Source organism: Myotis nattereri (genome assembly GCF_964212035.1).
Source record: "Myotis nattereri genome assembly, chromosome: Y".
Classification (NCBI taxonomy): domain Eukaryota; kingdom Metazoa; phylum Chordata; class Mammalia; order Chiroptera; family Vespertilionidae; genus Myotis; species Myotis nattereri.
In genome coordinates, this window is record NC_138094.1 from 55,271 (window position 1) to 67,200 (window position 11,930).

At 64.8% G+C, this 11,930-nt stretch overlaps 1 protein-coding gene across 1 annotated transcript; it reads right to left on the minus strand.

The window, feature by feature from the left end:
- Positions 1 to 215: 215 nt before the first annotated feature.
- Positions 216 to 11,638, minus strand: LOC308512454 (putative GTP-binding protein 6; the record flags this gene model as incomplete). Its single annotated transcript, XM_081082198.1, has 10 exons — positions 216 to 460; positions 1,094 to 1,246; positions 1,597 to 1,745; positions 4,025 to 4,233; positions 7,185 to 7,343; positions 8,369 to 8,439; positions 9,416 to 9,546; positions 10,051 to 10,121; positions 10,485 to 10,622; positions 11,269 to 11,638. 10 exons carry the CDS (start codon positions 11,636 to 11,638, stop codon positions 337 to 339), a joined length of 1,575 nt encoding a protein of 524 aa, XP_080938324.1. The 3' UTR covers positions 216 to 336.
- Between the last annotated feature and the right edge of the window lie 292 nt (positions 11,639 to 11,930).

The following is an 11,930-nucleotide window of genomic DNA, read 5'->3' on the forward strand; positions in this document are numbered from 1 at the left end:
GGTCCGGGGTGCAGGCCACGGTCCGGGGTGCAGGCGTCAGTCCGGGGTGCAGGCCACGGTCCGGGGTGCAGGCCACGGTCCGGGGTGCAGGCCTCGGTCCAGGACCCCCGGCACCTGGAGCAGCCGATGCTGCAGGAACCGACTTCCTGGAGTGGACACGAGGCCCGAAGTCTGGTTTCCTCTGGACACGGGGGCCCGGGGGGAGCGGCCGGTGGCCGAACCATCAGGAGGGAGGCGGTCCCCTCCACGCGCCCTCGATGCACCGCCGGGCGGGTGGGAGCCCGCGTGTCCGCCCACCGACCTCCGCGGGACCTGCGTCCTCCGGGGACCGGCCGGTCACCCTGGAAAGAGCTTCCGGAACCGGCCGTAGGCGGCGTCGCTGATGATGACGGTGACGTCGGCCACCCCGGCCTCGGGGACCACCTGCACGTCCTGCACCACGGCCTCGGCGTGCAGCCAGCTGGGGGGCGGGGGGCGGGGGGCGGGTCAGGAACGCGGTCGGGGAGCAGGGAGCTCGGGGTGACGTTTGCCCCGGGCGCCAGCCACTCGGACCTGCGCGTTCCCGGTGGGTCCGCCCGCGGGCCCGGGACGCACGTGGGGATGACTCAGGTGTGCGAACCCGCAGGTCCCTGGGAGCAGCCACCGGCCCCGCCCCCGCCCCCGCCCCGGATGGCCCCGCCCCGCCCCCTTCTCCAAGCCACCGCCCCGCCCCACCAGGCCCCGCCCCCTCACTCATCACCCCTCAGGCACCTGAGCTGCGGCCCCGCCCATCCCCAGACCCCGCCCCCTCTCCTGGGTGGCCCGGCCCATCCCCTCAGACTTGTCACCCCTCCGTCCTGCAGCCCCGCCCCCTCCACCTCGTGGCTCCGCCCCTCCCCAGCCCCGCCCCCTCCGCCTCGTGGACCCGCCCCTCCCGCCCCCCGGCCCCGCCCCCTCCGTCCCACAGCCCCGGGCACCTGAGCTGCGGCCCCGCCCATCGGTCTGATGGCTCCGCCCATCCCCAGACCCCGCCCCCTCCGCCTCCCGGCCCCGCCCCTCCCGCCTCCCGGCCCCGCCCCCAGCCCCGCCCCCTCCGTCCCGCAGCCCCGGGCACCTGAGCTGCGGCCCGGCCAGCCGCACGCGGAGGGTCAGCAGCCGCCTCCCGGTGGCGCTCAGCACGGCGGCCTCCAGCGCGGCCTTCAGCTCCTCCAGGCCCAGCCCGCGGAGCGCGGACACGGCCAGGGCGCGCGGCCCCGACGGCCGGTACCTGGCGGCGGGCAGACCCCGCTCAGCGAGGACGAGGCCGAGGCCCCCACGGCCCCACCTGGGACCCCGAGTCCTCCCGGGAGGGGCAGCGGGAGGGGCAGAGGGTCAACCCGGAGGCGGGGGGGGGGGGGAATGGGGGCGCGCGGTGCGGAGCGCGTCACCCCAACTGGCCGCTCTGGGGCGGGTGTAGGGACAGACGGGGCTGTGGGAGGGGCTAGGGTAGAGCCGGATCCCCGGATGGCGCCCACCCAGGTCCCCACGATGGGGATCCCCAGGGGGACGCCCCGCCCACTCACCCGGCACCCGGTCCCCGCGGATGGGGAGCCCCAGGGGGACGCCCCGCCCACTCACCCGGGCACCAGGTCCACCTTGTTGTGCGCCTCCAGCACCGAGTCCAGCAGCGGCGCGGGCAGCCCCAGGCCGCGCAGGGCGGCGAGCACACTGACCTTCTGCAGCTCGGCCTCGGGGTGGCTCACGTCCCGCACGTGCAGGATCACGTCCTGCGGGCAGCGGGGCTCGTGGCCGGGAACGGTCTCCCCCCCCCCCCCCCCCCGCCCACTCGGGACCCGCAGGACGGAGGGGGGCTGCCCCAGGCCCGGGTGGGACCCTGGGTGGGGCGCCCGAGACCACAGAGCTGAGCTGGTCCCTGGGGGCGAGGCCCCTTGTTCAGGTCCTGCCCCAGCTGCTCCGGGCGCTGGACTCGGGGTCCCTCCTGTACAGGGACTGGGGGGCTATTCCTGGGACTCGGGGTCCCTCCTGTACAGGGACTGAGGGGCTATTCCTGGGACTCGGGGTCCCTCCTGTACAGAGACTGGGGGGCTATTCCTGGGACTTGGGGTCCCTCCTGTACAGGGACTGGGGGGCTATTCCTGGGACTTGGGGCCCCGCTAGGCCTGTCTCCACCCCCACCCGCAGGTGCTGGCCGACCAGCCACCCAAGGGCTTCAGTCAAGCTTTGGGCTGTTGCACCCCCCATGACACCTTCAATCTGTTCACAATTTAAGGAGCTTCCTGCCCAATTTTAAACAATTCACGGGCTGGTCTCTGTGCAACAGGAAGATGCAGAAAAGCTACTTGAGAACCCCACCCCCCCGGAAAGGTGCCCTGGTATTTGGGGTGTTTGCTTCTGGGCTCGTTTTCAGGAGGAGACTTCAGTTATTAAAATGTTTTATCTCGGAAAAGTCTCAGATTTTCAGAAAGTGCGGAGGCAGGAGCGCTGCCCGGGGTCAGTCCCCGCGGCTGAGCCTGAGGTGTCCCTGCAGGTGGCGGCCACTCCCAGGGGCGCGGACATCCTCCTGAGCAAGCCCAGCGAGGCCGATGCCACTCACCCTCCTCCCGACCTCCCGTCCCGGGACCCCATCCAGGACCTGGCCTGTGTGAGCATAGGGTCCTGGGTGTGTCCTGTGTGTGTGTGTGTGTGTGTGAGGGTCCTGGGTGTGTCCTGTGTGTGAGGGTCCTGGGTGTGTCCTGTGTGTGTGTGAGGGTCCTGGGTGTGTCCTGTGTGTGTGTGAGGGTCCTGGGTGTGTCCTGTGTGTGTGTGTGAGGGTCCTGGGTGTGTCCTGTGTGTGTGTGTGAGGGTCCTGGGTGTGTCCTGTGTGTGTGTGAGGGTCCTGGGTGTGTCCTGTGTGTGTGTGAGGGTCCTGGGTGTGTCCTGTGTGTGTGTGAGGGTCCTGGGTGTGTCCTGTGTGTGTGTGTGAGGGTCCTGGGTGTGTCCTGTGTGTGTGTGTGAGGGTCCTGGGTGTGTCCTGTGTGTGTGTGAGGGTCCTGGGTGTGTCCTGTGTGTGTGTGAGGGTCCTGGGTGTGTCCTGTGTGTGTGTGTGAGGGTCCTGGGTGTGTCCTGTGTGTGTGTGTGTGAGGGTCCTGGGTGTGTCCTGTGTGTGAGGGTCCTGGGTGTGTCCTGTGTGTGTGTGAGGGTCCTGGGTGTGTCCTGTGTGTGTGTGAGGGTCCTGGGTGTGTCCTGTGTGTGTGTGAGGGTCCTGGGTGTGTCCTGTGTGTGTGTGTGAGGGTCCTGGGTGTGTCCTGTGTGTGTGTGTGTGAGGGTCCTGGGTGTGTCCTGTGTGTGAGGGTCCTGGGTGTGTCCTGTGTGTGTGTGAGGGTCCTGGGTGTGTCCTGTGTGTGTGTGAGGGTCCTGGGTGTGTCCTGTGTGTGTGTGAGGGTCCTGGGTGTGTCCTGTGTGTGTGTGAGGGTCCTGGGTGTGTCCTGTGTGAGTGTGTGTGAGGGTCCTGGGTGTGTCCTGTGTGTGTGTGAGGGTCCTGGGTGTGTCCTGTGTGAGTGTGTGTGAGGGTCCTGGGTGTGTCCTGTGTGTGTGTGAGGGTCCTGGGTGTGTCCTGTGTGAGTGTGTGTGAGGGTCCTGGGTGTGTCCTGTGTGTGTGTGAGGGTCCTGGGTGTGTCCTGTGTGAGTGTGTGTGAGGGTCCTGGGTGTCCTGTGTGTGTGTGTGAGGGTCCTGGGTGTGTCCTGTGTGAGTGTGTGAGGGTCCTGGGTGTGTCCTGTGTGTGTGTGTGTGAGGGTCCTGGGTGTGTCCTGTGTGTGTGTGTGTGAGGGTCCTGGGTGTGTCCTGTGTGTGTGTGGGGGGGGACCCAGCCCAGGTTGAGTCCTGTGTGTGGGGGACCCAGCCCGGCTGGTGTCCTGTGTGTGGGGGGACCCAGCCCGGCTTGAGTCCTGCATGTGGGGAACCCAGCCCGGCTGGTGTCCCATGTGGGGGACCAGCCCCCAATGCGTTGTGTCAGGGGATCGGCCCCTGGCCCGGCACTGCCAGCCGCCCGCCCGCCCACCGGCTCACCGAGTGGGCCACGTCCTGCAGGGTGGCGGAGAAGGACGCGATGAGGCTGTGGGGCAGCTCGGACAGGAAGCCGATGGTGTCCATGTAGACGACGGCCAGGCGGGACGGGAGGGAGCCCGCGTGGGCGGTGACGTCCAGGGTGGCAAACAGCTGGTCCCGGGGCTGCATGGCGCCGTCGCCCGTCAGAGCCTTGATCAGCGTGGTCTTCCCTGCACGTCGGGGACAGGACACACGTCGGGGACGGGACACGTTGGGGACGGGACACACGTCGGGGACGGGACACACGGCGGGGACAGGACACGTCGGGGACGGGACACGTCGGGGACAGGACACGTCGGGGACAGGACACACGTCGGGGACAGGACACACGTGTGTGAGAGTCGCCCACGCCCCTGGCTCCTGCGGAAGGAGGGCCCGGTGTTTGTGTGACAGCCGGCTCAGTACTTGCACTTCCTCGAGGGTGAAAATTCGGACGCATATACATATGGTTTTTAAAAAATCACGTTTATCGACACCTATTTCTCCTGTATTTGGTTACTTGATCTATACTCACATACCTACGCTAATCCTCACCCGAGGATAGTTTCCCATTGATTTCTAGAGAGAGCGGAGGGAGGGAGGGGAGGAGGGGAGAGAGAGAGAAGCAGCCCCGCACGGGGCGGGACCCCCCTCCTCCACGCCCGCTCACCGCAGCCGGTGCACCCCACCACGGAGGCCCGCTCACCGCAGCCGGTGCACCCCACCACGGAGACCCGCTCACCGCAGCCGGTGCACCCCACCACGGAGACCCGCTCACCGCAGCCGGTGTACCCCACCACGGAGGCCCGCTCACCGCAGCCGGTGTACCCCACCACGGAGGCCCGCTCACCGCAGCTGGTGTACCCCCCCACGGAGGCCCGCTCACCGCAGCCGGTGTGCCGGGAGCCGGTCCATCCTTGCTGTTTCAAGGGACCTGGCATATATGGCATACTGTTCTTAATATGTTTGCTCACCTTCTTGGCACTATGTGTTTTAACCAAGGTCTCTGAGAAAGGTTGAATCCCCAGGTAGGGATTTTCCCCTGAAGTTAGGGAGGGAATAAAACCTCTTAACTAAGTGCCAGGCGGGTAATTAATCACTTTAACTACGGACAATCATGCTTAAGCTACATAATCCTTACTCCCTGGAATGGAGATAAGAAACGCCCTAACCTTTGGAATAGAGATTGATAGGATTGGAATCAACTGGTATAAATACAGTTGTAACAAGACAACAGGACACAGAACCTACACAGAACGTTCTCTAGAGACAGAAGAACTTCGCTGGAGAGAACATGGCAAAAGATCCTGGACAGAAACTGGCCTCAGAACCTAGAGACAGAACCTAGCGAGAGAACATGGCAAAAGATCCTGGACTGAACCTGACTACAGAAATTGGCAAGAGAACCTGACTAGAACCTGGTGACTGAACCTGGCTGGAGAACCTGGACAGAACCCGGCTGGAGAACCTAGCGAGGGAACATGGCTACAGAACCTGGCTGGAGAACCTGGAGAACCTGGCTGGAAAACCTAGCAAGAGAACATGGACACAGAACCTGGCTAGAGATCCTAACCAGAACTTCGCTGGAGATCCTGACCAGAACTTGGCTAGAGATCCGGGCTAGGCTGCTGATCAACTGAACTCCGTCTCCATGTCATTCCTTCTTCGCCGACTCCGTCCACACCTTTGGGGACCCCTGGACCTGCTGGGGTTGGACCCCGGCATCTGGCGCCTGAACAGGGACCCCTAGGTAAGCGCCCTGCACTCGGGACGGATAGGACTCCACCGTAGGAAGAGGGTGGATAGTCTTCGCCGACTCCGTCCACACCTTTGGGAACCCCTGGAACAGGATTCCCCTAGGTAAGCCCTCCCCCCCATTGAGAACCCCACACTCGGGATGGATAGGACTCCACCAGGGTACTGCAGACCCCCCTACAGAGGATAAGTAGGGTAAGAAGGTGGATAGTACAGAACTTAGATTGAGAAGATGTGCCATACTGAGTCCAAAGAAAGAAGACTCTGTATTGATCTTTTAACACATATACTTGCTAGCAGAGGAGTTAAGGTTACTCCCAGTCAGACAGAACGTTTTATACAAGAAGTATGTCCATGCTTTTCTGAGGAAGGAAAGGTAAATGTAAAGGCATGGGAGGAGGTAGGCCCAAGGAGCCTTATCCTTAACCCCACTGCAGCCTTTCCACCCCAGGAAAGTGCAGGATTGGCAAGCTCTCCCTGGGGTGATAGATCAGGACTCAGGTAATAGCGGAAAGCGCCAATCCTACTCTTAAAATGGATAAAAGAGAGCATTTCAGGTTTTTCTTTTTAATGCCTGCTTTTAAAAAATAAAAAAGGGGGAATTTGCCGGGAGCCGGTCCATGCTTGCTGTTTCAAGGGACCTGGCATATATGGCATACTGTTCTTAATATGTTTGCTCACCTTCTAGGCACTATGTGCTTTAACCAAGGTCTCTGAGAAAGGTTGTTTCCCCAGGTAGGGATTTTCCCCTGAAGTTAGGGAGGGAATAAAACCTCTTAACTAAGTGCCAGGCGGGTAATTAGTCACTTTAACTACGAACAATCATGCTTAAGCTACATAATCTTTACTCCCTGGAATGGAGATAAGAAACGCCCTAACCTTTGTAATAGAGATTGATAGGATTGAATCAACTGGTATAAATACAGATGTAACAAGACAGCAAGAGACAGAGAGAGACAGAACCAGGAGGCACAGAACCTACACAGAACGTTCTCTAGAGACAGAAGAACTTCGCTGGAGGGAACATGGCAAAAGATCCTGGACAGAGACTGGCCTCAGAACCTAGAGACAGAACCTAGCGAGAGAACATGGCAAAAGATCCTGGACTGAACCTGACTACAGAAATTGGCAAGAGAACCTGACTAGAACCTGGTGATCAACTGAATGCTGTCTCCATGTCATTCCTTCTTCGCCGACTCCGTCCACACCTTTGGGGACCCCTGGACCTGCTGGGGTTGGACCCCAGCACCGGTGTACCCCACCACAGAGACCCGCTCACCGCAGTTGGTGCACCCCACCACGGAGGCCCGCTCACCGCAGTCGGTGTACCCCACCACGGAGGCCCGCTCACCGCAGCCGGTGCACCCCACCACGGAGGCCTGCTCACCGCAGTTGGTGTACCCCACGACGGAGACCACGGGGAACTCCCGCCGCCTGCGCTGCCGGCCCAGCAGCTGCCTCTTCTGCCGCAGCCTCTCCAGGGCCTTGCGGATCTTCGTCTCCTTTTCCTTCATCAGACGCTGCTGCACCTGCACGAACGACTCCCCTGGAAACAGCCAAGGCGGGGGGTCGGGGAGCGGACGGGGAGGACGGCAAGGCCAGCCGTGTGCCGGGCCCTGAGGGACGCGGCCGGGGCACCCACGGCCCCAGGCAGCTGCCAGCCCAGCCCCTTCTGCTCTGAGGCCCAGCTCTGGCCGGAGAAAGGCAGTCTCGCCACCCGGCCGGTGTGGCTCAGTGGTTGGGCATCGACCTAGGAACCAGGAGGTCACAGCTCCGTTCCTGGTCCGGGCACGTGGCCGGGTTGTGGGCTCCGTCCCCAGGAGGGGCGGGCAGGAGGCAGCCGACCCATGATTCTCTCTCATCGCGGACACGTCTCTCTCCCTCTCCCTTCCTCTCTGAAATCAATAAAAAATATTAAAAAAAAAAACAACAAGAAAAGGAAAGGAAAGGTGGCCGCGCCTCCAACTTCTGCCGTCTGAGGCCACCTGGGTTCCCGTCCACTCGGCTGGGAGCCCCGATATCCTCAGTGGACTGAGTGGTTCCCCCAACATCCCGACCCCCAGAATCGGGGAACGGGTCCTCCTATGGGAACGGGGTCTTTGCAGGTGGGATGGGGTGAAGGGTCGGAGCCGAGGCCGTCCTGGGTCGGGGGGGCCCCCCTCCAGGGACAGGGTCCTTGTCGGACACAGAGGAGCAGCCACGTGGAGACGGAGGGAGGCAGAGGAGGGAGGCAGCGGCGGCCACCAGCCCGGGGAGGCCTGGAGCCCCAGGAGCTGGGGGACGCAGGGGGGACCCTCCCTGGAGCCTCTGGAGGGACCCGCCCTGGGACCCCTGGACCTCAGACGCCTGGTCTCCAGGACGAGGGGGGGAGGGGTGAATGTCTGTTGTTCCAACCCCAGGTCTGGGGTCCTCTGTCGCACCCGCCCGAGGCCCCCGGGGTCCCTGCTGGCTCGATGTGTCCACGGACGAGGCGGAGGCGCAGCCGGGCCCCAGCAGGGTCGCCCGGGGCCGCGTCCCCTCCCCAGCGGCGGCCCTTCCTTCCCGCCCCCGAGACGCGCCCCGGGCACTCACCCGACCCCATGATGTAGCGGGAGTTGCCTCCGTGTCCGTCCAGGCGCGCGAGGTCGTGCTTCATGTTGGACCTGCCGGGGACACGGCAGCTCAGTAGATGGAGCGGATGCGGAGGCCGTGGGGGGCGCGAGGGGGCGCCTCACGCGTCCCAAGTGAGGGGGGCAGAACGGGGGGCGGGTGTCTGATAGGGAGGAGTGCACCGGGGTCCCCCCTCCTGCATGGGGCCCCCCTCCTGCATGGGGCCCCCCTACTGCGTGGGGTCCCCCTCCTGCATGGGGTCCCCCCTCCTGCGTGGGGTCCCCGCTCTGCTGGGCCTTCACTCTCAAAGGCACAGGGTCCCACAGGGACGGGCCCTCCTGGAGGGGAAGCCCCATCAGGCGTCCAACAAGCTATGCTGCCCCCCCATGAAGTCCGTCCAGAAAGACCCGCCCCTCAGCTCCCGCCCCATTAGTTCCAGCCCCTGAGGCCACGCCCCCTACACCCCGCCCCATTAGTTCCAGCCCGAGGCCCCGCCCCCTGTTTCAGCCCCTGAGGCCACGCCCCCTACTCCCGCCCCATTAGTTCCCGCCCTGAGGCCCCCCCCTTAGCTCCCGCCCTCAGTTCCAGTCGCTGAGGCCACGCCCCTACTCCCTGCCCCATTGGTTCCAACCTCTGAGGCCCCGCCCCCTCTGCCCCCCCCCAGAGGCCCCGCCCCCTCTGCTCCCGCCCTGAGTCCTAACCCTCTGCCTCCCTTCCCCTCAAGCCCCGCCCTATGGAGTCCATCATGAATGTCCCGCCCGTAGCTTAGCTCAGGGGTTCAGCGTGGACCTAGGAACCAGGAGGTCAGGGTTCGATTCCCGGTTGGGGCACAGGCCCGGGTTGCGGGCTCCATCCCCAGCAGGGGGCGTGCAGGAGGCGGCCGACTGTGATTCTCTCTCATCACGGATGTTTCTATCTCTCTCCCCCCTCCCTTCCTCTCTGAAATCAATAAATATATATATATTTTTTTAAGAAAAGAAAAAAGGAAGGGGGCTTGTGTGCTGCGACCCCCGGTTCGGTGCCCGGTACCTGAGGAGGGGCAGCTCGGCCAGGGCCACCTGCAGCCGAGCCTCCTTGGTCCGGGCGTTGCAGCGGAAGATGTGCAGGACCACGGTGAACCGGTCGAACACCTGCACGCGCCAGGCGGCCTCCAGTTCTTTCTAGAAAAGGAGAGAACCCGGCCGGTGTGGCTCAGTGGATAGAGCGTCGGCCTGTGGACTGAAGGGCCCTGGGTTCGATTCCCGGTCAAGGGCACAGGCCCGGGTTGTGGGCTTGATCCCCAGTGGGGGGCGTGCAAGGAGGCAGCCGATCCGTGATTCTCTCATGGATGCTTCTCTCTCTCCCTTCCTCTCTCTCAAATCAATCCCGTATAATAAAAGGCTAATATGCAAATCGACCACATGGTGGGACAAGTGATCGCTGTGACATGCACTGCCCACCAGGGGGCAGACGCTTAATGCAGGAGCTGCCCCCTGGTGGTCAGTGCGCTCCATGGGGAGAGGGCCTACGAGGGACCCCCCCCCCCCAACCAGTGCACAAATGTTGCAAACCGGGCCTCTAGTAAAAACATAAAAAAGGAGCCCACCCCATCCCCAGACCTCAGGTGAGGAGGTGACCCCAGGCCCCAGCCCAGGGAGTGGACAGCACCCCGCGCACCCCGGTACCTTCGCGGGCATGGACATCCGCTCCACGTTCAGAAAGACAGCGGTGACCTCCGACAGGCTCCTAATTTTCTCTAAGGGACAGAGGCCTGTCAGGGGCTCCGCCCCACGGGCACCATCACCCTTTGCTTGGCTGCGTCCCCAGAGGCTGGGGTGTGGACAGGGTCCAGGGGAAGCCGGGGTCCGTGTTCAGGGCGCGTGGGTCTCACAACACACACACACGGAGGGGACGTGACCCCGGGACATGACCCCGCGGGGAGGGGATGCAGCTAAGACTCGGGGAGACAGGCAGGGTCCTGCCAGCTCCATGCTCTGATCATGAGCCCACAACTGGGTGTCCCAGGAGAGCGGGGTTCACGGGCAGGACCCACATCAGGCGCTGAGACTGGGTGGCTGGGAGGGGGGAGGAGGGAGGGGGGCAGGGGCAGCGGACCCACCCGTCAGCTGCTCCAAGGTGCCTTTGCCGAAGATGAGCTTCCGGTCGGGCGCCTTGGTCGGCACCACCATCGACTCCACCACCGACCAGTGGTCCAGCGTGTGCACCAGCGCCTTCGCCTCCGCCACCTGCCACTCGGCTTTGGGAGAGACGCGGCTTCAGGGGCGGGTAGGAAGGGGGTGCACCTCAGGCCCCCAGCCCCGGCCCCTCGGAGCCCTGCGCCCCACAGGGACCCCCGCCTAAAAGCTCGAGCCTCAGAGTCCAGCCCCAAAGCTGGAGCCTCAAACTTCCCCCCTCGGAGCTCAGGGACTAGGGGTCAGGCCCCTGAAGCCACGCCCCCTCAGAGCCCCGCCCGAAGCCCCGCCCCCTGAGCTATCCTCCGAGTTCCAGCCCATGAGGCCCCGCCCCCTTGGCCCCCGCCCTATGAATTCCAATCCTCTCCATCCCTCCCTCAAGCCCCGCCCTCCGAAGTCCATCATGAGAGCCCCGCCCCTTAGCCACCTATCCTATGAGTTCAGCCCTTGGCATCCCCGCCTCCGAGGCCCCGCCCCTCAGCTCCCAGTCGACTTCCAATCCCCGAAGCCCCGCCCCCAGGCTTCCCGCCATCGGAGCCCCCGCCCCGTAAGGTCAATTCACCGAAGCCCCGCCCACTCAGCTCGTCCTCGCCCCCCAAAGCCCCGCCCTATGAGGTCCAGTCTTCCAACCCCGCCCGGAGTTCCAGCCACAGAAGCCCCGCCCCCGTGAGCCCCGCCCTCGAGGCCACGCCCCCTCCCGCGCGGGGTCACCTCGAGTCAGCGTCGGCTTCCTCGGTCCCCCCTTGATCTCGGGGTGAACCAGGCACACGCGCTGGGTCCCCGAGGGCAGCAAGGGCTCCCTGCGCAGCAGCTCCTCCTCCTCCTCCTCCTCCTCCTCCTCATCTTCCGGCTCCTCCTCCGCCTCCCCGGCTCCGCTAGTCCCGCCATGCGCCCGCGGCCCGCGGCCTCCGCCTCCGCGCCCCTGCAGGCCCCCCGCCTTCCCGGTACCGAAGGCGGCGAGCGCGCGCCCGGGCCAGGGCGGTGGCGGCAGCGGCGGCGGCGCGGCCTTCGGAACCGGGCGGCCGCGAACCAAGCGGGAGAGCCAGGCCCCCCGGCGGACGGCGGCCCGCAGGGTCCACATCCCGCGCGCGGCCGAACGCCAAGGGGCGGGGCCTCGGGGGCGTGCTTCCGTGCGGGCTCCCCATTGGCCGGGCCGTGTCACGTGCTCGCCGCCGTGTGATTGACGTGCGGTCGCGGTGGTCGGGAGACGGAACGCGGGGCGCTAGGGGACCCTCGAGGGGGCGAGGCTCCGGCCCCTGCCCTCCGCGCCCCGTTTGACACGGTTTCCATGGTTACCGGCGGGATGTGTCGGAACCGACGGGGACCGGGCTCTGCAGACGGTACCTGTCAAGGAGGAGCCTAAAGGAGATGGG